General features: G+C 40.7%; 1 protein-coding gene across 3 annotated transcripts in view; it reads left to right on the top strand.

Moving 5' to 3' along the window:
• LOC119486400 (FERM domain-containing protein 5) overlaps positions 1-23,934 on the top strand; it is a 69,231-nt gene extending 45,297 nt beyond the window's left edge. The window contains exons 2-15 of one of the 3 annotated variants that reach the window (XM_037766475.1): positions 2,232-2,336; positions 4,063-4,105; positions 5,081-5,159; positions 7,859-7,956; positions 9,209-9,332; positions 10,237-10,324; positions 10,491-10,579; positions 11,146-11,209; positions 11,339-11,421; positions 12,887-12,961; positions 14,033-14,101; positions 14,297-14,403; positions 18,147-18,496; positions 22,668-23,934. In XM_037766475.1, coding sequence (XP_037622403.1) covers positions 2,232-2,336; positions 4,063-4,105; positions 5,081-5,159; positions 7,859-7,956; positions 9,209-9,332; positions 10,237-10,324; positions 10,491-10,579; positions 11,146-11,209; positions 11,339-11,421; positions 12,887-12,961; positions 14,033-14,101; positions 14,297-14,403; positions 18,147-18,496; positions 22,668-22,841 — 1,548 coding nt within the window. In that variant the 3' untranslated portion in view covers positions 22,842-23,934. Of the gene's footprint in view, positions 1-2,231; positions 2,337-4,062; positions 4,106-5,080; positions 5,160-7,858; positions 7,957-9,208; positions 9,333-10,236; positions 10,325-10,490; positions 10,580-11,145; positions 11,210-11,338; positions 11,422-12,886; positions 12,962-14,032; positions 14,102-14,296; positions 14,404-18,146; positions 22,574-22,667 lie in introns of those variants that run through there. The other 2 variants (XM_037766474.1, XM_037766476.1) reach the window with 2 other exon arrangements.

Genomic DNA, 23,934 nt, shown 5'->3' with positions numbered 1-23,934 from the left:
GGGGGGAGAGAGGGGAGGTTGGTGGGCCTGCTGTTGAATACTAACAAACATGCTCTCTCCTTGCAACAAAAGAGCAGATGTCTTTTCTGACTCGGTGTGTCCCCTCCATACAGAGACGTTTTTTTTAATTTGTGGATGGTTTTGTTGCTCCCACTGCTCCCTCTAGCAGGGTTTTCAGCCCAGTGGTAAATCCACAGGAGGAAGCATGCTTTACACTTTAAAACATTTTTTTTTTTTAGCTTTCATTGTGCCCTTTTTGTATTTTAAATGCATATAGCCTGAATATCTTTAAATTAATTTAGATTATGCAGGATTGGAAGATTATTTTACATACCACGACCAAGAAATCGACTTTCTCCAGGATAAATCTTTGCTGGAAAAATCGTATTTCTCTTTCCGGGCACACTACAAAGATCCTTTTTCATTTCATCGAGGCCCTGTATGTTAGCAGGCACGTCAGATTGGTTAGTAATGTTACAAAAAGGGAATAATCTCAAAGTGACAGCGGCGAGCGCCCATGAAGCCCTTCGATCTTGCTACAGAAAGGTCAGTTACCTCCAGTAGCAGAGCTCCTATCGGCACTTGGTCACAGAGAGTCACGGCGGTTAAGCGTCAAGCCCAGCATCGATAGGCCTTTGTCCTAATGAAGTGCCTTTTATCTGCAGCCTGACTAATGACACGGAGGAGAGTGCTGCTAGTGACACTTCTGCTCGTTTCACGGGGGAAACGAGCAGAGAGAGAAGGAAGGAGACGGTCGACTGTGGCTCCCCAGCCTTGACCTCAGCTGACCTTCTCATGTACCATTATGAGCACTGAGACTTGAGAGCCCATCAGACCTCAGCTAACATGTGATTTAATCATGGTCATGAATAGTGCTGGGTATCGTTTCAAAATTGTAATACCTTAGTTTTAGGAATATAATCGTGTGAAAAGGTTGCTGTATTCAACAAAGCCGTGTAATAAATACATTTAACGTGTACAAATATGTAAAGATAAGCAGTACTCTGAATTTAAAAAAAAACTCCTTTCCATTAGATACTGTAAAAAGTCGCTTCGACAGTTGCCTCCAAAATGCCGGGAGACGGTGAACAGTAAACGCACTGGACAGGTCCCAGGTTTAATGTTTGCTGTCTTCTCGATACCGATTAATCACACTCACCTTCTAACCTCATCACATTTACGAGAAATATGATGCAAGGATTTAATGCCACAGAAGTCCAGACGCTGAAATGTCTCAGACACTTATTTAATTAACACCATTTTGAGATATGTAACCTGCCAAAAGACATGTCAATTTATGAGATCCAGCCTTGTGAATTTACTTAAAATTTCGGTTTTGCATATTGAGTTATCTCAGATATAATGGTACAGTTTGTCATGTTTCCTTGTCAGTCGTTAACATTCAGGCTGATTGTAGCCCTTCACAGTGACTGACATTGATTTGCACTATGTGGCACCTCCGCAGCTTTTGATTAGTCGAAGAACTGTCACTTATTAGTCTACCTGGCTCGCTGCAGTGTAATCATTGCTCTCTACTTGTGCTAATCATATCTGTATCACTCACAGGTGTATAAAGCTCTTCCAGATGGAAAGCAATGAATTATGTTGAAGAGGCAGCACTTAACTTGTTTCTGTCCTGCCATCGTTTGAGAGGAGTTTCTGGGGCGTTTCAAACAGTATTATGTGCTACTGTTGGATCTCTACAAGAAAATCTGTTCCAGTCGGATTCAAATGTTCTGGTCTAAGCCAGGATGTCCAGCTGTGTTATGCAGATACATTGTTGTGAACAGGAAGAGAAGGGTGTCAGATGTTTACTGAACACAGTGGAGGACGGCCAGGCTTCTCTGTGTCCATCAGTATACGTAGTATAGGTGTTTCTCTAAAGGATGTGATGGAGTATTACTGTAGCAAAACCCCCAGTGAGATTTCAGTATATTTAATCCATCCTCTCTTTGAGCTCCTCTTTTAGCTGTGGACGGGGTTTATTCCAGACACTTCAGATGGCTCTGGCTTTGTATTAATATTGGATGATAGTGAGATATCTCTGGCAGGGTTTAAAAAAAAACTGAAGCACATTCTGCTAGCAGAAATCATTTCTCATGTTTGAACTCAGGACAGTACCTTTTCTATTGTTGAGACTTTTCTTGGCCACATGTTCAAATACGTTTTTGATGACTTGTTGTCGTGGGCATGCTTGCTGAATTTGTGTTTTTTCTTCTCTTCTATTACAGCGGGATGCAAAGGGACAGTATCTGTTTGACATCATCTGCCACCATCTCAATTTGCTGGAGAAAGACTATTTTGGCATCAGATATGTGGATCCAGACAAGCAACGGGTAAGTCTGTGTATGTATGTGTGTGAGCATGACAGAGGATTTTTGTGTGCATGCTTATGTGCATTTGCTTCATTTATCATTTAGTAAAGCCTATTTTTTTTTTAAGAGAGACCAAAGAAAAAAAGGATATCCATTCAATAGTACACAATACCATTCAGGTCCATGTCCCAAAATAAATCACAAACATTAAAGCTAACTGAGATATCATTGCTTTACAATCCTTTAGGAGGAGGAAAAAAAATGTTTTTAAGTATGTTGCAGTTTATTCCTGGGAGCTGTCCCTGTTTTAGTCTTACAACTTTAACCCTTTCGCAGTATGTTTTCACTTCATGAAAGTTAATTATAACCTTTTTGGTCGTCTGAAAATGTCGTCTTAGCTCCACCCTCTTGAGTCACTTCTGGTAGCAGAAGACCAACATGGTGACGGCCAAATACAAGATGACAATGGCCAAAATTCTGAACTCGAGGCTTCAAAACAGTCACTGTGACTACATCCACTTCTTATAGGCTATACAGTCTATGGTCCGAAGGCGGTTAGCCTAGCTTAGCATAAAGAAAGGAAGAACTAGTTAAACCATGCAACTCCCTTTAAAACCACAACTAGTTGCTTTTATATTTCTTTTTGTGTATGGATTAAACGAAGGAGATAAAGCATGTTGATTAGTGGGATTTGGAGGTACGGGTAGGCGTACTTTTGAATTTTCAAGAGAGTAAGACTAGCTATTTATCCCTGCTTTATGCTAACCTAAGATAAAAACTTCCTGGCTATTTAAATATTTCCCAAAATGCTGAACTATTCCTTTAATAGTCTGCAATGGGATCCAACAATAGAGCCTTGTTGATAATAAAGAATGGCATAGTTCCTCCTGTTGTAAAACTAGGTATGCCAAACTTTAAATGGAAATTACAAGTTTGAAATCTGTGTTGTTAAATCCACTGCGTCCAATATTTCAAAGGTAGAAGTGATTGAATGTGAACTCAGAATGACTTCATACTCGCATAACTGTGTTGCTTTAAAAATCACATGCGTGGCTATACTTTTAAAAATGGATCGGGTTTGATTTAGTTGGAAGAATGAGAGTGAAAAGTTGTGTTCTTCGGTTTCTCTTATTCACGCCGCCTCTCAGACTGACGGTTGTTCCATCAGGCTCTTCTGCTGCGAGGCATGTAGTAGCACTGCTTGATTCATGAAGTATTCACATGTTCACAGATCATGTTGTAGTCCTGCAGACAAGAGCCAAGTCCTGCTGATGCTGCGTTTCCTATGCTCAGGACTATTTTGGTGGTTGTTGCTGTGGGTGGGTTGGATTGGCGAGAAGGCAACCTGGGAGGAAGATGGAGATGGAGAGAGAATGTGCTTCCAGAGAGAACGAAGAATCTGAATCTGGCCGTAGACACACAGAGCCGGTGTGTCTGTCACCGCCAGCTGGAGCTCACTGTTCAGTCAAAACCTGTTGTCTAATCAGCCTTTTCCACAGTGTCTCCAAAAGAAAACCCTGCAAGTTCTTAATATTCAATGCAGCATGTTGCTCCAACAGTGCTGTTGTAACACCATATGTGGCACGAACAGGTTTCCCACGGAAAACTGTCAGTAGTAACAGCTGAACATCATGGCAACTGATATGGAAAGTGTCAGCTGAATGATTTGATGTGTGGATTACTCAGAAACGATTTTTTTTTGTGACATTTGATAATTTGCATTTATCCGCTTTTCTTTCTAATGCAGCACTGGTTGGAGTTCTCAAAATCAATTGCAAAGCAAATGAAATGTAAGTACTTTGTGTTTCTGTCTATAATCTTGAATTCTGGGCCTCAACACAAGGTCTGCACTGAATAACTTAATGTTTATTTTATACGTATAATTTACTGTGGAGTTGACTTAACAACAGAAAATGAAACAGCGCAAACGCTGATAATTGATAAATCGTTTAAATCATTCATCCAATGAAAACACCAAACATTTGCTTGTAATGGAAAGTATCTAATTCGATCTGTGCTTAAGTATAATTTTGATGTACTTTCACTTTACTTTGGAGTATTTACATATATACTTTATGCTTTTGTTTTTGAGAGGCAAAAATATTATATTAATACTTTTTACTTAAAACCATTGATGAGCTTGTTATGCATTGTTAGAGATTAAATTACCCAACAAATACGGTAATTGCAGCAGTAAAAATATTCTAGTAATATAATATACTCTATAATGATAAATAAAACACTCACATTGGCCATTTTTCTGCATAAGTACTTTTAGTTTTGATACATGAAGTACATTTTGCTGTTAATACTTCTACTTTTACTATTGAGTGTGTTTTTACTGTTACAACTTGCATGCTTTTCTCATTATTGTAAAGTCAACTCTTTGGGGTTTTCTAAATGTTAACTAGAAAAAGTCAGTCCAGAAACAGGCAAAGGTGTAAAAAAAAACACGAGGCATGATAATATTTATAATAAAATAATATTCAATACATGTTGAGGTAAATATTGGGGTAATTTAACAGTAATTCCAAAGAAATTTCAAATAGGTTACTTGCTAATTATCACCTAATTACCATGGAATTTGCGGACCTGTAAAATGTAGTGTTACCAAAGTTTTTGATATTGGCGAACTCTTTGAATTCATGGGGATAAATCTGCCTGTGTCTGAGTCCTAAATCAGTCTTGCTGTTGATTGTTTGATCTCGTACAATGAAAGGCTTCCTGTCCTGTTTCTTACATGTGTTTGTGCGTGTTTCCTCCAGCTCAGCCTCCCTTCACCATGTGTCTGAGAGTCAAGTTCTACCCTCCTGAACCCGCTTCTCTAAAGGAGGAAATCACTCGGTATGACCTCCTCTTGTTGCTTTCACTTCAGATGAACCGATAAGGGCTCTTGTACTGCTACGGCTTATTTTTTTTTCCAGTTTAAAAGTAAGGAAGAAAGACTGCCATCATTTGACAAACCTGTGAAAAGCAGCTGTGCTTCATCCTTGTTTTTTTGATTTTCCTTTAACACAGATTGTGTTCTAAAATCTTTTACACAGAGCAAACATGTCTCTTTCTAAAACATTTATTTATGGGCCTCCATAATTAAAATGCCTGAGTACTTTACCGTCAAAAACATTATGATAAATATTAAACAGAACACATCCTCCACTAGTATTTTTTGTTTATAAATGCACACGTCTTACTAAGTGGGGTTCTGATTAATTAGCAGAAAGGTGATAAGTGTGTGTAGAGCACTGAGTTTACGCTGCCTCCAGATAACACGGAGAGTAGTCAGCTGGTACACGTGTGCATGTCCAGTTTGCTAATACATTCATCACTGACTAGAGGGAGAGGAGGTCGTTCTCTCTCCGAGGTGTAATGAGATGTAATGTGCACCACATGTAGAGTGCTGATGGAGAGTGAAAAGCAAATGAAAGGCCGGGGAGGAGAGCGAGTGATACATGATGATGAGAGTGGAGAGAGCAGACCACAGAGGGAGGGAGAGGGTAAATAATCAATCACACACGAGGATCATTCAGTGGATGCTCCCTCTCATCATCATATTGTGCAGTTTTTTTTTAAGACAGCATGTTGATGCCACAGGAAAATTCTATATACACCAAAAAAATAGGAAGCATTTCCACAAAATATGATGATGCCTTTGGTGTTTATTGGCCTTTCTCACAGTAAACATTTTGACATAGTGGGAGAAGCTCAGGTGTTAATTATAACATTAACGATTGCTCTGTTGTATTCAAGCGTCCCAGTAATCCACAACAGACCTGAAGCGGGAATTCAGCCGTCATTAATTGTATAACTGTATTACTGTGTATATACACCTGTGCTTTTCTTACTGCGACATGTCAAAATGTCCTCTGTGATATAGGCCTGTTCAACATTGTTCACATGCTTTGCAGACGGGTGTATTTCCACAAAACAAATTTAGGAAAACGAAATATATACATTAATTTGCATAAAGCAAGCATATTTGCCCACTCCCACGTTGATAAGAGTATTAAATACTTGAAAAATCTCCCTTTAGGGTACATTTTGAAGAGATAAAAAATGTGTGATTAATTTGCGATTAATTGCGATTAACTATAGTAAATGATGCGATTAATCAGGATTAAATATTTTAATCGATTTGACAGCCCTATTATTTATTTATTTATTTTTCAAGAAATGGACTGACGAAACTGCTGACGCGTTTCGGCTATGGGCCCTCATCAGAGCATGTATGCAATCCACAGGAAAGCATTTACACCTGTGAGAAGACTTGAAACATGATTTAAAAAAAGGACATAATTGGGACATTTTTGTACATTTACTAGGGACAATGCATATTAATCAACACTGACATTTTAAAAACATCAATGTTAATGTACCAAGGTTAGCTCAACAGTTAATTTTCCCCCGTAGTCCAAACAAATAAAATAAAGATTAAAGTCTTTGAACACCTACACAGGTCTTTTCAGTTAATATGCTGATTAGACCTCTTCTCAGGACTATGTGGGCGTGTAAAGCCTAATTGAGAGACATCTTCCTGGGTCTCCTGTTAGCTCTGTTCAACCTCTTAGGGTGGGACAAATCACACCTTTATCATTCTTATTGGTAGATGAAGATTTGTGACCAAAGGTCCACCTACCTTCAACCTGAGCTGAGGTCTAATCAGCCAGAAGAGCTGAAAACACCTGTGTGGGTATACAGAGGCTTTAATAAGAAATTAAAATAAAGAGGAAAAAAAAAAAGAACCATTAATAAATAAGGTGCACATCACTTTTCTCAACTGACCATGTACTGTAATTACTGTAAAGGTGAAATAACCTGGCAGAAGTGCATGTTTGTATTGTGTAGATGTTTTGGGATACAGTGAAAACATCAGCAGCCATCGGGACTATAATGGCTGTTGAATTAGTACCCATTTATTGTACTCATCACACCTTCACAAGGGTCTGTTGCAGAGTGAACAACGTGGGAAATGTAAGCAGCTTTTTAATGCATCTCCCTGCACAGAACGCGTTATTAGCCTTTGTGGAACTGGCCTAGATAGAGAGGAGCAGGTCTGCTGGCTGGCTGTGAAAAACAACGAGATGAATGCCTGATTTACTCTTCATAAAATAAGGATTTGAATGTGCCAACCTTTAATAGTGATAATAACAAATAATGGTATTAATAATAGTCATCACCGTCATGCTATTTGCTTCAGATGTTGTCTCAGAGTAGATTTCATGCTCCAGGAGCTGATTGGTTGGGTGAGTCTGAAACTAGGCTGGAGGCTTTAAGAGAAGCACAGCGTCAGTAGCAGCTTCTCCCTCAGGGCCTTCATACCCTCCTTTCCCTAAAACAAAACCCTCATTTCAGCTAAATCAAAAAGAAATATTCAAACCACCCATAGGGAGCATGAACTCAAACCGCCTTTGAGGCTTATCAGGTTTGTTATTTTGCTGCTCCTCCTCTCCTTTCTTTCCTTTTCGTGGCGACATGAGCGAGTGAATATCATCAGTATTCTCATAAGCAGGCCTGTCTGACGTGATTTTCTGTCCTCTCCTCTGCAGATATCTTGTCTTCCTGCAAATCAAGAGAGACCTCTACCACGGGCGGCTCCTGTGTAAAACGTCGGACGCGGCCATGCTGGCTGCACACATCCTTCAAGGTAATGGAAGGTGACAGATGGAAATGACTTGCACGCTCTCTGCTTCGCGTTGCGTTCACGACCTCTGTTTTACCATGCCCTGTAGTTCACCAGTCGGATAAATACTGCCAGCCAAACAAATAGATTTTTATGTGGAATGAAGCTGAATTAGGTAATAGAGTGAGAATGCACAGTCCTCAAAGAATATGCCTGCAGTGTTGTTTTTCTTTACACACATAAGATTGTTTATGCTTTAAGCTTTGTAGTACGCGTTTCATGCTCATCGGATGACCCTAAAACTCGCACAAAGTGAACGGTTATTTTGTACTTTGTATGATAATTAGTTCAGTGACTTGCACATTCTTTAAAGGTCCCATATTGTAAAAAGTGAGAGTTTCAGGTCTTTTATATTATAAAATAGGTTTAAGTGCTATATAAATACTGTTAAACTATCAAAACGCTCAATATACGGAGAAATACACACAGCCCTAATTCAGAAATTGTGCGTTTGAAACAAGCCGTTAAGATTTCTGTCCATTTGTGAGGTCACAAATATACAATATTTAGACCATTACAAGGTTTTAAACATAAACATTCTAAATGTGTCCCAGTTTATGTCCTGTTGCAGTGTATGTAAATAACAAAAGCTGACAGGAAGTAAACGTGGACCCACACTGTTGCCTAGCAATGCAATTACGTTGCAGTTCCATTGAAATGCACTAAAACGGAGCATTTCAGACAGAGTGTAAATACAGGTATATTCAGACAGACAGTATGGGGAAAATTATGTTTTTTTTTAACATTACAGCATGTAAACATGTTCTAGTAGACACATAAAATACAAGTATGAACCTGAAAATGAGCACGATATGGGACCTTTAATAAACAAGAAACCACGCTGTATTATAAAATCTTTGAAGTGGTTATCTGGCATCTCATCATCCTTTCACCCCACGCACATACAGGCATAAACAAACACATGAGGTATGGTGGCACGGCTAGCATCGCAGGAAGCAACACAGTGTCTGAGGAGAGGCAGGTTCCTCTGGAGGAGGGGCTGATGAATTAAAGATGCGCTGCCTGGTCAGCTCCTCCTCGCAGAGAGGAATCAGCATCAGGGTCATCCGAGGGAGTGCACTGTGGCATGAAGGAACACAAATAATCCTGGGCATGTTTACCCTGCAGAAGCTGTAGACATCATTTTATCTTTTATTCGTCCTGAATGTTTGTGAATGTGTTTAACATTTCACTTTTTTTCTGATCCTCCCTCCAGCTGAGATCGGTAACTACGACCCTGGGAAGCATCCTGAAGGTTACAGCTCCAAATTCCAGTTCTTCCCCAAACATTCGGAGAAGCTGGAGCGCCGGATTTCAGACTTACACAAGACGGAGCTGATGTAAGAGCCAAAATATAAAATTGAACTCTCAATATCTCTCTTTGTTTTCACATTCCTACATATCCTGGCTCTTATAGAGGCTGGACAAACACCAGACTTCCTCTGACATTTATGTAATTGAGTGCAATAATGAGGCACCGTTTTCCTGTATTGGTTTGGCTGGACAGATTATTGTCGCCTATTTGAGCAGATAGCAGAGAAAAGTGCTCTCTTCTCCGCTGTCCGCTCAAATAACTCGGTCAGATTGTCTTGTCTTGATGTAACCTGCCCTTTATTGCAGTTATTAGTGATGGGTACTAGACCCAGCTTCAACTGGAAGAGCAGCAGAGCACAATAATGAAAGTGATCAGACAGAACAGGTCCATGCACTTAAACACGCAGAGACACAAACACACGCTACTCTCAAGCGTTTCATTCACATGTTGATCCGTCCAACTCCCACAACTGATTCTTATTTGCACCAAATAAGTGTTTTATCATTTCTGATGTGAATGAGCCGCTGTGTTAATGACGACAATAGAGGTAGAAATGCTTCAACAAAGTCCAGTTTTGATGCTGTGGGAGCAGAACGACAAGCAGCATGAGACTCTGCTGCCCACTAGTGGTTTCTTCTTTCTTCACCAGCAAGTAAACACAGTGCTTCACTATGAATACTCATTGATTTGACAGCCTGATTGTAACAGAGTTGAACAATAACTGCTTTTTAAAATGTTTAAATCATGACATATTTTCTATGTTTGATCTCTATAACATCTGTCTGTCTCTTTCAGTCTCTCTAAATGAACATATCCATATGTTTGTGCCTCTCTCATAAGTCTTTGGCCTTTCACGACTGTTGTGTTGCATGTTTCATGCTGATGCTGGACTGACGCAGATGTTGTGTTGTGTTGTTGCTCTCCCTCAGTGGACAGACACCTGAAACATCAGAGCGAAATTTCCTGCAGAAATCCCAGATGCTGGAGACATATGGTGTTGATCCGCATCCATGCAAGGTTTTTCAAGCACTGCAGTACTATTTTTAGATAGTAAACATTTCAGAAAACAGTTCTGTCCAAACTCACGGGACAAAGAGCTCATGCTATAACACATGTCTCATGATTTATGTTTTATTCGAGTTTTAAATGTATGCGTTCAAGTTTGAAAATTGTTCTCTTTCAGGATGTGTCTGGGAACCCGGCTTTTCTCGCCTTCACACCGTTTGGTTTTGTGGTGCTTCAGGGAAACAAGAGGGTTCATTTTCTCAAATGGTGAGCCGAATGTGCAACATTGTCTTATGTGAGCCAAAGACAGCACAATAGCGGGATGTTAATAGACAAACACTGCACTGAAGGCCTTGATTTTACCTGATTTGACAGCTGGTTGTACAGTCACACTCAACAAAGCTCATCCATCTGCTTCTACCTGTGACAAGAGCCGGCGGCTAGCATGTGCACAGATGGCTAATTACACCAGCTAACGCCCACTGATTTGAATTCAGCAAGATGCTTTACTGATGAATTGAAAATGTATACAAGAGGGCGCATTTCCATTTAGCATTTGTGTTTTTGTCTGTTTGCTTTTAACTGAAAAGGTTCCTGTTACAATAATGAAGACAGACTTTGTTTCGTTTTGCATTATTTGTACTGGCTTTGTTTGTTGGTGCTCAGGTTACCCTCGTTCCCAGTCTGCAGGGAATATTATCAGTTATTTGTTTTGTCAGCCAAACACAGAGTTCCGTGTCTCTTTATGTGAATCTCAAAGCGGTTGTCATGAATATTTAAAGAGGCTGTGGTTTTCTGTTTCTGCTTGCTGTATGTCTGTCTCTCCTGGACAGGAACGAGGTGACCAAACTGAAGTTCGAAGGCAAGACGTTCCACGTATATGCACATCAGAAGGAGGTGAGAGCGTGAAATGTTGGATGTGGGAGAAGAAAAAACTCAGCAGTGCATCTTTGAGTGTGGTTTTTCTGTCTCAGTTTGTTATATTTTCCTGCACGTTCTTTCATTTTCAACGTGCAGGACGAAAAGATCATCTTGACGTACTTTGCGCCCACACCGGAGGCATGCAAGCACCTCTGGAAGTGTGGAGTGGAGAACCAGGCTTTCTATAAGTGAGTCCACAAATTTCTTCTTTCATGATTTACTTACCTGCTCTGCATCCTTGAGCGGGTTACCGTGACGGTGCCTCTGTGTCCTTTAAAGCTCCTTCCCTCCGGGTTGTTTGTCAGCGGGAAAATGAGGTGTGAGTTGCTGCTGACCTTTTCGTGAATGAGTGTGCGCTGGCACGAGACTGCAAGCACTTCAGCGCTCCCTCTGAGATATGACTCCCCTGTCTCAGCCATGAATAATGGTGCGGGTCTCCTCTGTTCTCTCCAAAAAAAAAAACAGCATGTGAGCTCAGAGGCCAGGGAGAGGTGGAGTAATGAGTTGGGCTGATGGCTCAGGTGATGAAGGGTATGTGTGGGGAAAGAGAGGGAGCATGGGAAGGGCAGGGCTTAGCACGCGCATCAGAGTTAATATGATGTGACCTTTTGATGGCTCTCTGAAGTGGCAGACTGATAATATTTTATCAGCCTTATTAACATCTTACTGTAGTCTGGAGAGCTAAAAGGCAAGAGGACATGAGATGAAGATGCCATTCGGAGAAGCACACATATCTTCTGAAAGCAGAATTAAACATTAATGTCTCACTTACTATGACAATATAAACATATTGAATACTGTATGGAGCCGCGTCGAGGATGCAGGGCCTATACTGCAAGGAGAGGACATACATAATTTAGTAGCAGGGTATTTGATCCTAGTTTCTGCTTTGTTCTGGGATTCAGAAAGCAAGAATTATATACTGTATATTGAACTGTGTGAGCATATTCAGAGCATATTGTTGCCAGAATAGGCTTAAAGCTACAGTGGGTAGAAATGGAGCAAATATGATTAAAAAAAGTTATTTTTATAAAACGGTCACTATATCCTGACCGTAGTGCATGAGACAGGTAATCTGAAAAAAAATCATGTGCCTCTGTGTCCTCCGGTGCTCCTAATGGCATCTGCAGGATTTCACAGACCGTAGGAAAACAGCCAATCAGAGCCAAGTTGGAGCCTGCCGTCTCTGAGCAGCTGTCAATCACTTGCGAACTCCGACCAAACGGTCAAACTAGTCAACGCTGATCAGATATGAATCAATATTCTGTTACTGTAATGCCTATTTCTCACCTCAAATGTTTTCAGAAACATCTTGTAGTGTACTGTTTAGCTGTAAAATGAGAAAGTTTGCGACCCGGCAGCCATGTTGAGATCAGTTGAGGAAATACCAAGCACCGCCCACCAGCCGAAGCACAGCCAATAGGAACGCTCAATAGGAACGCTCTCTCTCTGAAATGACCTGTGATTGGTCAAAGATTTTTTAAAGCCTGAAAACAGAGCCATGAGGAGGTGCAGAAGTCTAGTTATCTCTCCGAACACTTGAATTACAATATGCTGAAAGGTTATTATGGAGTTTTTGCCCAATGATGCCAAAAAATATACTGCCTAATGAAGCTTTAATCTTTCTCTTTTTTGTTTTTCTTGTTCCATCAGGCTTGATAAGTCCAGTCAGGTTCGCACGGTGTCCAGCAGCAACCTGTTCTTCAAGGGCAGCCGTTTCCGTTACAGGTAGAGTACACAACAAGACAGTGTGACTGATGTCAGGGAGGGGAGGACACTGCAGAAAACCCCCCCAGCTGGAAGTGGAGAGAAGCGTTCCCAGAAGACGTGGCCTCCTGGCCTTCTGTGCTGTATCGTCACCGTACTTTTGCCCGGCGGATAGGACTGACACCTCACAAGAGGACACAGAGGGGGAAATAAAGGGGACTAGTCACATGAGGCATTATCACCTTGTAAGAGCTGTTAACCTGAAGTATGGCCAAGATATTGTCCTTTATTCAAGGACCACTTCACCCAAATTATTAAAAAGACATTTCTCACTTATCTTTAGTTGTATCTAGCTGGTTTTTGTTTTAGTTGCTCAAACTGTGAGATATCCATTTCTCCGATTTTTGCCTGAGGGGGTGAATTAAATTTCCTTTGTTGTGCTCGGCATTGAAAAATTACATTTAAATTTTTAAAAGCAACATGCATTCGCAGAAACAATGTTTCTTTGGATAATCCACAAACCTTGCCGTGAAGAATTTCTCATTGGAACTACTTAAAACTAAAGACATTAGTGGGGTGCTGGCAGAATATGGATATCTATATGTTAAAACCAAACCTACTAGAGGTATATGAGAAAATATATTTTAATTTGGATGAAATGGCCCTTTTAAGACGAAAATAGTCATATATAACTATTTAAAGGTCAAGATTAAAGGGATTGAAAGTCATTTTGCATTCAAATATCTGATAATATTCATATATGGAGACTGTATATGAAGTGAAATCACAAGCCCAGTCAGTTAAATGTCAAGTTTACTGTTAAAGGGCAAAACCATGATCATTGTTTTGATATTCTTGCCTGCAAGTCTGTGTGTGCATTTGTCTGACTGGTGGTAATTCAGTTACACAACGCTGAATTCACCGGGGTTAATTCAATCATGATGCTCATGCACTGTACTCATCCACTGCAGTGATGGCGTTCATGGCATTGGGTGACACCAGGGTGCCTGGTTATGTGTGTGTGTGTGTGTGTGTGTGTTTGTGTGTGTATGTGAAACTCATCCTGAGCATCGTCTCTGTGCTTTATAACAGTGGACGAGTGGCAAAAGAGGTGATGGAGCAGAGTGCCAAAATCAAACGCGAACCTCCAGAAATACACAGGTAGAGTTGTAAACTCAGGAGAGGTCAGAATGTCCTCGATCCGATTTTTGTTTACTTTTCCTCCATTTTCTTAGGCACCAAGCTACTGTAGATGTCTTTATATCAGCAGCACCTACTCTACGCTACAGTATGAGTTACCTCCGCTCGTAGCTGTCTCTCTGTTCAGCGCATTTGTGTCTGTGTTTGTCTCCGCAGGGCTGGCCTCGTGCCAAGCAGAAGTTGTCCATCCATCACCCACGGGCCTCGCCTCAGCAGTGTGCCGCGTACGCGTCGGAAAGCTGTGCACATATCTATCATGGAGGGTAAGAACCTTCACCACCATGCTTCACTTGGTCCTAAGCAAGCAGCAAATCCCCTGACCTGCCGTGGAACAAATTTGTGTTGTTCACAAGATATTAAATGTTCTGTAGAGGCCTCACAGTGAGTATGGTGTTGTTTACACGTCATCCTCATCCACTGAAACACTTCATTTGTCGTTTCGGTACCATCCAGGAAGCAGTTACGATCCCACTCTTCAGATATAATCGTGGATTATGTGTTATTGCTGGCTAGTACAAAATCTTAAATGGATCAGAGAGCTGTTCTATTCGTGAGAAAACACACTTCTGCATACACACACACATGCTGTAACTTGAGCCATTTGGCCCAGTTCATGCTTACAGCGCTGGTGGGACGTGCTGCAGGTGTGTGCGTCAGTCAGTCCGCTCAAATTCAATGCAACAATGCAGAGTTTCAGAGCTGTGTGTGTGTATTTGACTGATTTTGTATTTGATGTGCCAACACAGTGGCGGCTAAAGTCACTTATTCAGCCCACCTGCCGGCTCTTGGCTCAGAACAGGTGGCCTCACTTCCTCTGTTATTGCGATACTGTCCTGCATGGCTCTGAGTAAAACCAGCAGTAATCCTGCCTTTCAATACTGTAACTCTTTACACTGTACAGTGAGATAAATAGAGGTCAGAAGCAGGTGTACTGTGTTTATTCAGGGTCTTTTCAAGAGAGCCATTAGAGCTCTCTGCCCCCAGTGTGTGCTGACTGGGTGTCTTACATTGGTATTAATACCCCAGCTGAAAATAGCCTAGGTCTTCTACTCCATGTATGTCACTGGCCTGGGTGGGGCCAAACCAGGCCAGGCCAATGCCGGCAATTGTAGCACTGCTGCAGAAAGCCTCCGTTTCACCTCACACACTCCTCTCCGCAAACCGCAACTTACGCGGAACCCTTCGGCCTAACACACAGACACAACACAGCGAGACTGTGTGGCCTGGACTCCGGGACAGGGACCATAAGGACGGGATAAACACTTGCATGCTGCAACCATGGTGAAATGTCTGATCCGTATCACCACCCGGGTGAACGTCCACCTGCGGATGATCAACCACTGCTACCGGGATGTGAAGGTTCGCGTGCTGAGCCTGGGGCCTCGCATGCTGGGCAAAGCCCTGGGCGTCCTGCCCCTTTATCCTGCCCTGACGGGGCAGCAGGAGTCAGCCAGCGTCACCCCTCTGCCTGGCACTCCGCTGCCCTGCGTTCAGCCCAGCAACCCTTCAGGTAAACTCCTCACAGAGCCAGCCAGGGATCAGGGATGTGCTTTACATGGACGTGCCAATGGCTTTCTCTATTTTAAATCTGCCTCTGCCTCAGCAGTGTTGGCGAAGAAGGAGCGACACCATTCCTATGGTTGTCTGTGCCTCCTGGAGGTCTCAGTATTTCTTCTTCTTGGTGCTTGTTATTAAAGTAATTTTGTTGATTTAGATTGTAGGACTCTTTATGTAGCAGCTATATTTGTATATTTCAAAAGGTATAGTTTGTTTATTTGGTGTATGCGCTTCTTTTAAAGTTAGTGTTTCAAATTAAAAGCTCTAAACATGGGAAATACAAATTAAAGCTTTTTCTGCTTGCTGTATCACTGTTGTAAGCATAACATAAAATAAGCTGAGGCAGATCAACACTGAGTAAAGATGGCTGCTGACAGTCACCCAGCCTTTATGTCTCCATATATTCACTTGACAGGAGTTTCATGTCAGCAGAAGCTTAGACACTGGATACAATCGGTTCTACTTTTCCTGCCGTTTTAAAAAAAAAAAAGTCCTTTTCATTTTTTGCTTCCTCATCAAAAGCTGAATTTTAATCCCGTCCCTTTATAGTGGAGGTGAAATGTTGCTGCTTTGACACTCTGGAGAATGTGATATCGTCAGCAAAGGGCTCAACCGCAGCTCATCGTCACTGACATGTACACTGTAGTGAGGCGCTCACATACTGTACTGTTACTTCTACTGCAGAAGGAACAGTAGAGCAGAAGACAAATATTGTCATGCCTTGAAGCGAATGTGTTGTTGAATAGTTTCAGGTATTTGTCTATGGTTTTGCCGTACGATTTCTACCGAGGTAGCTACTGTATCCCTTTAATATCTACAGTTGCATTGTGGGCGATGTTGCAAGTCAATGAGCATTACTGTTTTATGGCAATATTGGATTTCTGTATGATTTTAGTATCAATCCCGTGAAGTACCTTGATTTAATCTGATAAAATTAGCCAAAACAGTCATTCCTGTATTGCTATTTATCCATAAACGGATGTTCCTTTATCACAATATCAGATTACATATACTGTAATAGAATATTCTATCTATAGAGCTCACTCCTAGTTGTAGGTTAAATTACATTTGTGTGCCTTTTCAGTTTGGTTTGATTTAACTAGGACATAATCTTTGTTTGGTGCTGATGCAAGTTGATTATACGTTTTCTATAGGCATTAAGGCATTTATCAAGTCTATCTTAAAATAACACTCACATGATCGTTAGGGTTGTGTATTGGCAATAATCTGGCGATACGATATGTATCATGAAAGAGGTGTTACGATTCAATATATTGTGATTTTGTTTTTTAAATCTACTTCTTGAAAAACTGTCAGTATGAAGAACAAACCACCATGTGCATAAAATCTTAGTAAAAAGTTTTCTTTTTATGCAATCAGAACAGTGGGATCTGCATTTGCATTTATCAAAGTCCCTGTAACATCCTACATCAAAACACAACACAAAGTGAGCCGCTAATCTTTGCATGTAAAGTATTGATTAAAAATCACAACAGTGTTTTTGAGAATTGATACAGTATCACAAAACATAACATCGTGATACTCGTGTATTGATATTTTCTTACACCCGTCATCTAATGCACGTCTGTACGTTGACTTGTCAAACTGAGACTGCAAACCTCATATACAGTATATAATCATATATCAAATTCAGCTGAGCTTTGCTGTGCAATTTTTGCACTGAACGAGGACTGTGGATTTCATCCCTCGTCTCTTACATTGGAATTGCATCGGACAGGAATGTCCTCTCAGCCGGTATGGTTCATAGGTATAGACAGGTCACATGAGTGTTGTTTTAAGACAGACTTGAAAAAATTAATTTAAGAATGAGTCGTGTGGTTTGTGTTTCAGGCAATGAGACTCTGTTAGGAATATCAAGCATCCTTATACAAGCTTTTAAAACAGCCGATACATATCGAGAGTGGGATCAGTGCTGTAACCTCTAGTGTCTGTTTGTTTAGAGATTAGGGCTCTGAAAGTGCTAGCAGAGATAAAGAGAGGATGTTGGCTATTTTATCAGGAAGCGGACTCGATTTAAAGTAAAGTATACTTTATTTTAATGGGTTTGTACACTCTGTGGTTGTTGAATGAGATCTACACTTCCATTGCAAGTAGGATGTGATGATTTCTCCCATTACAGAGATGATGATTATAGGCATCACATCAGCTCATTCTGTACAGTGACAATGCTCCTCTTGTCTGCTGGACTCTGGGGAGAGCATCATATTTCTGCTCTCAGGCTGCAGACTGTGTGTCTGTGCTCTGCAACAGACCTCTGCTGGACAAACGGCAGAATAAAAACAGCATTTTAGAAGCAGAGCTACAGTTAGTGAACGCCACACTAGTATGATTATCATATCAGTAATTCTTTATTCTGTAAAATGTGTGTAATATTGCTTTCTTCCTGTCTGTTTCCCTCCTCCTCCTCCTCCTCCTCCTCCTCTTCAAGGTCTGGAGTCATTGCGTGACAGTGCCCACTCTACACCGGTGCGTTCAGTGTCCCACAGCGACTGCTTCATGCCACGCTCCCGGAGCCAGGCCACAGACCACAGCGAGAGGACTGCGGTGATCTCGGACGAGGCCTACAGCCCGTCCGACAGCGTCCTGCCCACCCCGGTGGCCGAGCACAGCATGGAGATGGCTGTCTCGCGCCAGATCAACGGGGCGCCCTGCAGCATTGAGGAGGAGAAGGAGTCGGAGGCGGGCACCCCCCGCGGGGAAGGGGGTGATTTTGGTGCGGACGGTAGATCCGCACAGGAGGGCGCTGGGGTGGACTCGGCCCTCAGCGAGGTGGAACAGGTGAATACATTTGTCTTAAGTGTCCTGCGTTTGCTCCTTGTGACCATTGGACTCCTCTTTGTCTTGCTCCTCCTCCTCATCATCCTCACCGAGTCAGACCTTGACATTGCATTTTTACGTGATATCCGCCAGACCCCCGAGTTTGAGCAGTTCCATTACGAATACTTTTGTCCCCTCAGGCGGTGGTTTGCCTGCAAGCTCCGCTGGGTGGGCGGGTTGCTCATTAACAAGTGAGAGTGAGGTCGTAGAGTTCGTAAAGCCCGTTCGAGGGTCTGAGATGACGGTTAGGACTCCGGAGTGATGGAGGGCAGCCTCGTCCCAACCATGAACCCTGCTTCTCTCATCCTCCTCCTGCAGACACACAGCTTGGACCACTCCTGGTATCACCAGGCCAGGATCCTTATTATTCTCCTCCACTTTGAGTTAACCCCCCCCCACCCACCAAACCACCTCCTCGTTTCGTTTATTTTCTCCCGTTTTCTTTTTCTTTTTTTTCTACAAAACCAGAGGATTTTTTTTTTTCATTTTTTTTTTTTATTTCAACTCATTTCAGGGTATTTTATTTTTTCAAATAACACAAAGGAAAAAAATCAAAGAACTGAAGAAGTTTAAACAGTTCCTTTTACAGGAACGGAAGATTTTGTCGCAACAGATGAACGTTGCCTTCATTTATTATTTATTGCTTTTATTAATCATGTATTTGCATATATGAAAAGGAGAAGATATGAACAGCAATCGAGGAAGTTGTCATTGAAATGAAGATGGAAATGAGTTATGTTATAGAGTCGATCGTCCAATGCATTCTCATCCCAACTTGTCATATACTGACACTTTGCCGGACCCCTCAGCATCACTCTTTTGGCCGCATTAAACACATACTTAATGTTGTGAAATAAACAACATTAAGGTTCAGGCAATAAATCCACTATCTTTCCTAACTAGGTTTAGGAAAAAAAACAACATGGTACTACAAACTACTACGTTTGTACAGTAAAAATGGATGAAAGCCTTGTGTTTGTTGGACCCATCCATCTCCCGTCCTGCCTGCCTGGTGCGTGTCTTTCCTCTCTTAAAGCTACGTCACCACACTGTCCGGCACACTTTCCCTGAGCGTTTAATATTGACGCGGATGGGTTTAGTTAATAGAAAGCCCGGTGCATTTCATACCAACGCTAAAGGGTGCCTTTAAGCGTCGGTATCTAACGCCGACGGCCGTGACAAAGTGTCTGTGTTTGACACCCTGGGAATGAGAACGAGCTGGATAGTCCTGCTGCTGTGAAGTATATGTGAGGTAAAGTAGTATAATATCTTTTGATATTGGTTCATCCCCATCAGACGTCAACTAGACAAACAGCAGATTCACCTCTGAAGGGAATAAAAGTGAAGGTTGATGAAACAGAGAGCAGACAGGGTGATTACCAAATGCCTTTTTGAGAAGATGTTGATGACTGAATTTTGTGGATTGTTTTAAGACACAATTACACTTCAGTAAACAACGGTGTACAAAGTAAACCGATGAAGAACACAGTTGTTTTTCTAACATTTTATAGGGATACAGTAACATAAACCGATAGTGTTATGTGAGATAGAGAAATATTCATGAAGAGCAATGATTCGCTGGCACCAATAGATAATAGTCTAGATAGATATGGTTTTAATAATTAAGTACTTTTGAATGTGCTCATTTGTTCAGTTGTTCTGTTATTTCTCCAATTAATTTGCATTTTTTTCATCAAGTTGAAATTCGATGAATTTCAATAATTTCTTTGTATGAAGAGTTTATTTTGATTTATTTTGGTTTCATATCAACCTTGCTCTTAGGTTTATGTATCATACTATATTATTATTATTATTAGAATAAGAATAATGATGTACTTTTTGTACAAATTAGTTTGTTTCCTAATATATATTGACAGGTTTTCCATGTATATTTTAACAGAACTGAAATGTTATTTTGTTATTGAAGATTAAATTATACCTTTTTTAGCGCTGTGTTTCAAGTAAGGTCAGAAGCATTTATGGAAATGTGGAAGTGGGGACTTAAAAAAACAAAAACAAAAAAAAAAAAAACAGGGTTTTTATCCAGATCCACTCAACACTGATCACACCTCTCATCTCTCCACCAGCAGTGAATCAGACTTCAGTGTGTGCACAATTTTAATGATCATTTTAATGAACATGTATTTGTACAGAATGAAATCTGGAGATATCATAACACCAACACAAATACCAAATAGTCCAAAAGCACATTTTCATCTTTATAACTTTACCATATCTTATTTTACTTGAAGAGTTTGGAGAGGTGACTGCGAGCCTGACCGATACAGGATCTTGTCATTTGTTCGTTGACCTATGACCTATCCTCACACTGAAATTCATTCAATTCTATCGGTCGATAGAAAATTAATTGGCAGCTATTTTGATAATCATTTAATAGCCATATTTCAAGCAAAAATGGCAAACATTTTCTGTTTTTTCCAATGTGAAGATTTTCTGATTTTCTCTGATTTTTGCAAATTGAAGATCTTTCAAACCTATTTTGAATATGTCACCTTGGGTCTCGAGAAATGATAATGGGCATTTTTCATTATTTTCTGACATTTTAATGACTGAAAAATGAATCAATTAATTTAAAAAATAATGGGGAGATTAAAAGATAATTCAATAATTGTTATTTGCAGCCCTAAACAAAATGTTTTGTCCTAATAAATTAAGAATGAACAGTTAAATGAGCAAACACAACCTCTTTGGTGGAGTTAACAATTAAGTTTGTAATGATGACATTTACTGAGGTACCTCGTGCATTATGTACTTCAGTTACTTCCCCTTGATTTCCATACCCGCCAAAATAAAAGCAGACACCAATATATATGTGATAAGCCCATATTGGTGAATAAGATCTGCCATTTAGATTTGTCGGTCAGGCTCTCAACTCTTCTGCCTCACAGCTCCAGGAAGCAATAACTGCCACAGCTGCTGGATTCTGGGTAAAATCTGTTTTTTGTATTGCGTGTCTACCTCCTGCACCAAGTGCAGGTGTAAGTGTTACTGTGTCTGTATGTAGGAATGGAAACAAGGTTCAAGGTGGTTGTGATGAAGGTTTAGATGGAGAGGAGTAAAGAAATATTTTGCAAAAGGAAACTTAGAGGAAGAATAAGAGAAAGGAAATGAGAGAAAGGTAGAAAAGATTGATTTAAAAAATTGGGAATGGGAGGCACTGACTCATGACTCTAATAGCTGTACAGGGTTGCTTGTTTTTGACCTGCTATTTCAAACGCCACACTCTCATACCAGCACCTGCAGCTGCTCCCCGACGGTGCTACCTTCTTCGTTTGCTCCTGTGTAAATCCGAGCGGCTAAATTGTAGTCCTGACCACAGAGTAGCACGCACTTTGGCGTTGTGGCTGGATCCACTCCTGTAGCTCATTATCCTTCACTAGTTATCTGTGGTGGAAGGAGCAGCACTGACATTTCCCAGCTAGAGGGAATATCACATCATTAGCTGGCAACTAACCGGTCATACATACAGTGTAGGAGCTTGTTTATGTCAAGTTAATCATGTGTAACTCGGATACATCCAGTAAATAGCAATGCAAAGATGAAGCACATTTTCCTAACGGGGTGGAGCAGGGTGGGCGGGTTGACTTTTTTTTTTTATGTATACATTCATACTTCATATTTATTACTTCTTTACTGACGTAAAAGGTCAACATGACCGGCCAGTCCAGCCAGGCTGAGTTGTTAGCAGGACATCTTTTAAAGGTCAGTCTGCGGAAGGTGTTTCTCATACATCTATCAGCATTATGTAGCTTCAGTGGTCTCTCTGAACATGCAACAATTACAAAAGAAAGAACAAGGCAGCATTATTCAAGGAGCAATAATCAGCTGTAAGAGCAAAAAGATTTACAAACGTGTGTAAAAAAAAAAATCCAACAATGAGTAAGTCAAATATGTCCTTTCTGTTTCTAGACAACCACGTACCAAATTGTTGCTGTGCCGACTCTAACGATGACCACTGAGACACTTAATTACTGTTGCATTCATTAAGAACATTTTATAAAAATCAGTTTTTCCTTAGAGACCTCTTGTGTGGATGTTTGCTCTGCTGTTTTCTTTGCTGTTTCATTGTTAAGTGACAGATTTGTTCCCTGTGCCTGGATCCTAACTGCAGTTTACCAAAGTGACAAAGATGAAGGAATGGAGAGTGAAAGACAACATCCCTAACAGCTGTACTACAGGCTTCTCCATCCTTAAAACCTCCCAGGCCAAGAGGGGAAAACAGTGTTCATCTCTGTCTGAAACTGTTTGTAATGTACACTGGACTGCCCCCAAGTCTCTGTCTTAATTTGTCTCTACAGGTTTCCTGTGACAAACTTTACATATTTTAGTTGCTGTGTCATGTTTACATAGTTCTTTTACTTCATGGGAGATGGCTGCAGTTTTCGGCCAGATGTGTGACTTTTGATGAACGAGTGCGATTGTCATCCTTTTAGTTTACAAACTAAACAGCTTGTCCGTCCCTGAAAAGCAGCAGCCATGCAAATACAATGTGGTGCACTGGAAGATGATTCTTGTTTAAATTGAATACACGGGATGGATGCAATAACAGAAACACCCACATGGAATAATGTAATGCAACAAATCCTACATGTGTGAAACTTGGGATAATTTATTGAGGCGTTTAGGGATGTTCAGGGTCATTTCTGAGGTCGTAGTTTGTGTTTTTCTACTGGACTGAACTTTACTGTGAGGTGTTTTTATTATTTTGTCTACCCCGTGTTTTGCTGCACATTTTCAGCAATTATCTTATTATAAGTCTTAAAAACCAATATATGTATGACATAATCAGAGATCAAAGATTGTAATTGGCTCTCCTTTAAACATAATTTAAGGTCTTTGTTATTTATGTGACAAAAAATAATGACATATCCAGTTTAGACGATTAAAAATCAAGTGATTTATACACAATTGGCTACCTAAATGTACTGTAATTCCTGGCCAATCAGGTTAATGTGGATGCTGCATGTAGAACTGAGGGGTTGATATATGAAACTAGTCATAACCGAAGACATCTTGATCTGCTTGTTGCCCCTCTGTCAGCTTCCAGTGGGCAGACCTTCACACAGCCGCGCATACACGTCAACAAGTGTATCTCCATGTCTGGTGGTGTGTTATGTCGTCTGCATCGTTCTATCCTGGGATTGGAGATTGCTGTTTAATTACATTATATATACCAGTATATATATATATCTATATATAAATCCATGTGCCAAATCCAGTTCTTGTTCAGTCTGATCCATTCCGATCCCATGTTTGTACTGTAGGTAACCTTCTGTACAAGTCAGTATAAAATATTGTTTCTCTCCAATAGTCCCTTGTAACTGGTGCCATTAAATAAAACTATTCAAACTTGAAATAAACATTGAATAAAAACGTGA

This window comes from Sebastes umbrosus, chromosome 4, assembly GCF_015220745.1.
Source record: "Sebastes umbrosus isolate fSebUmb1 chromosome 4, fSebUmb1.pri, whole genome shotgun sequence".
Lineage (NCBI taxonomy): Eukaryota > Metazoa > Chordata > Actinopteri > Perciformes > Sebastidae > Sebastes > Sebastes umbrosus.
This window is presented reverse-complemented; position numbering and strand designations above follow the sequence as displayed.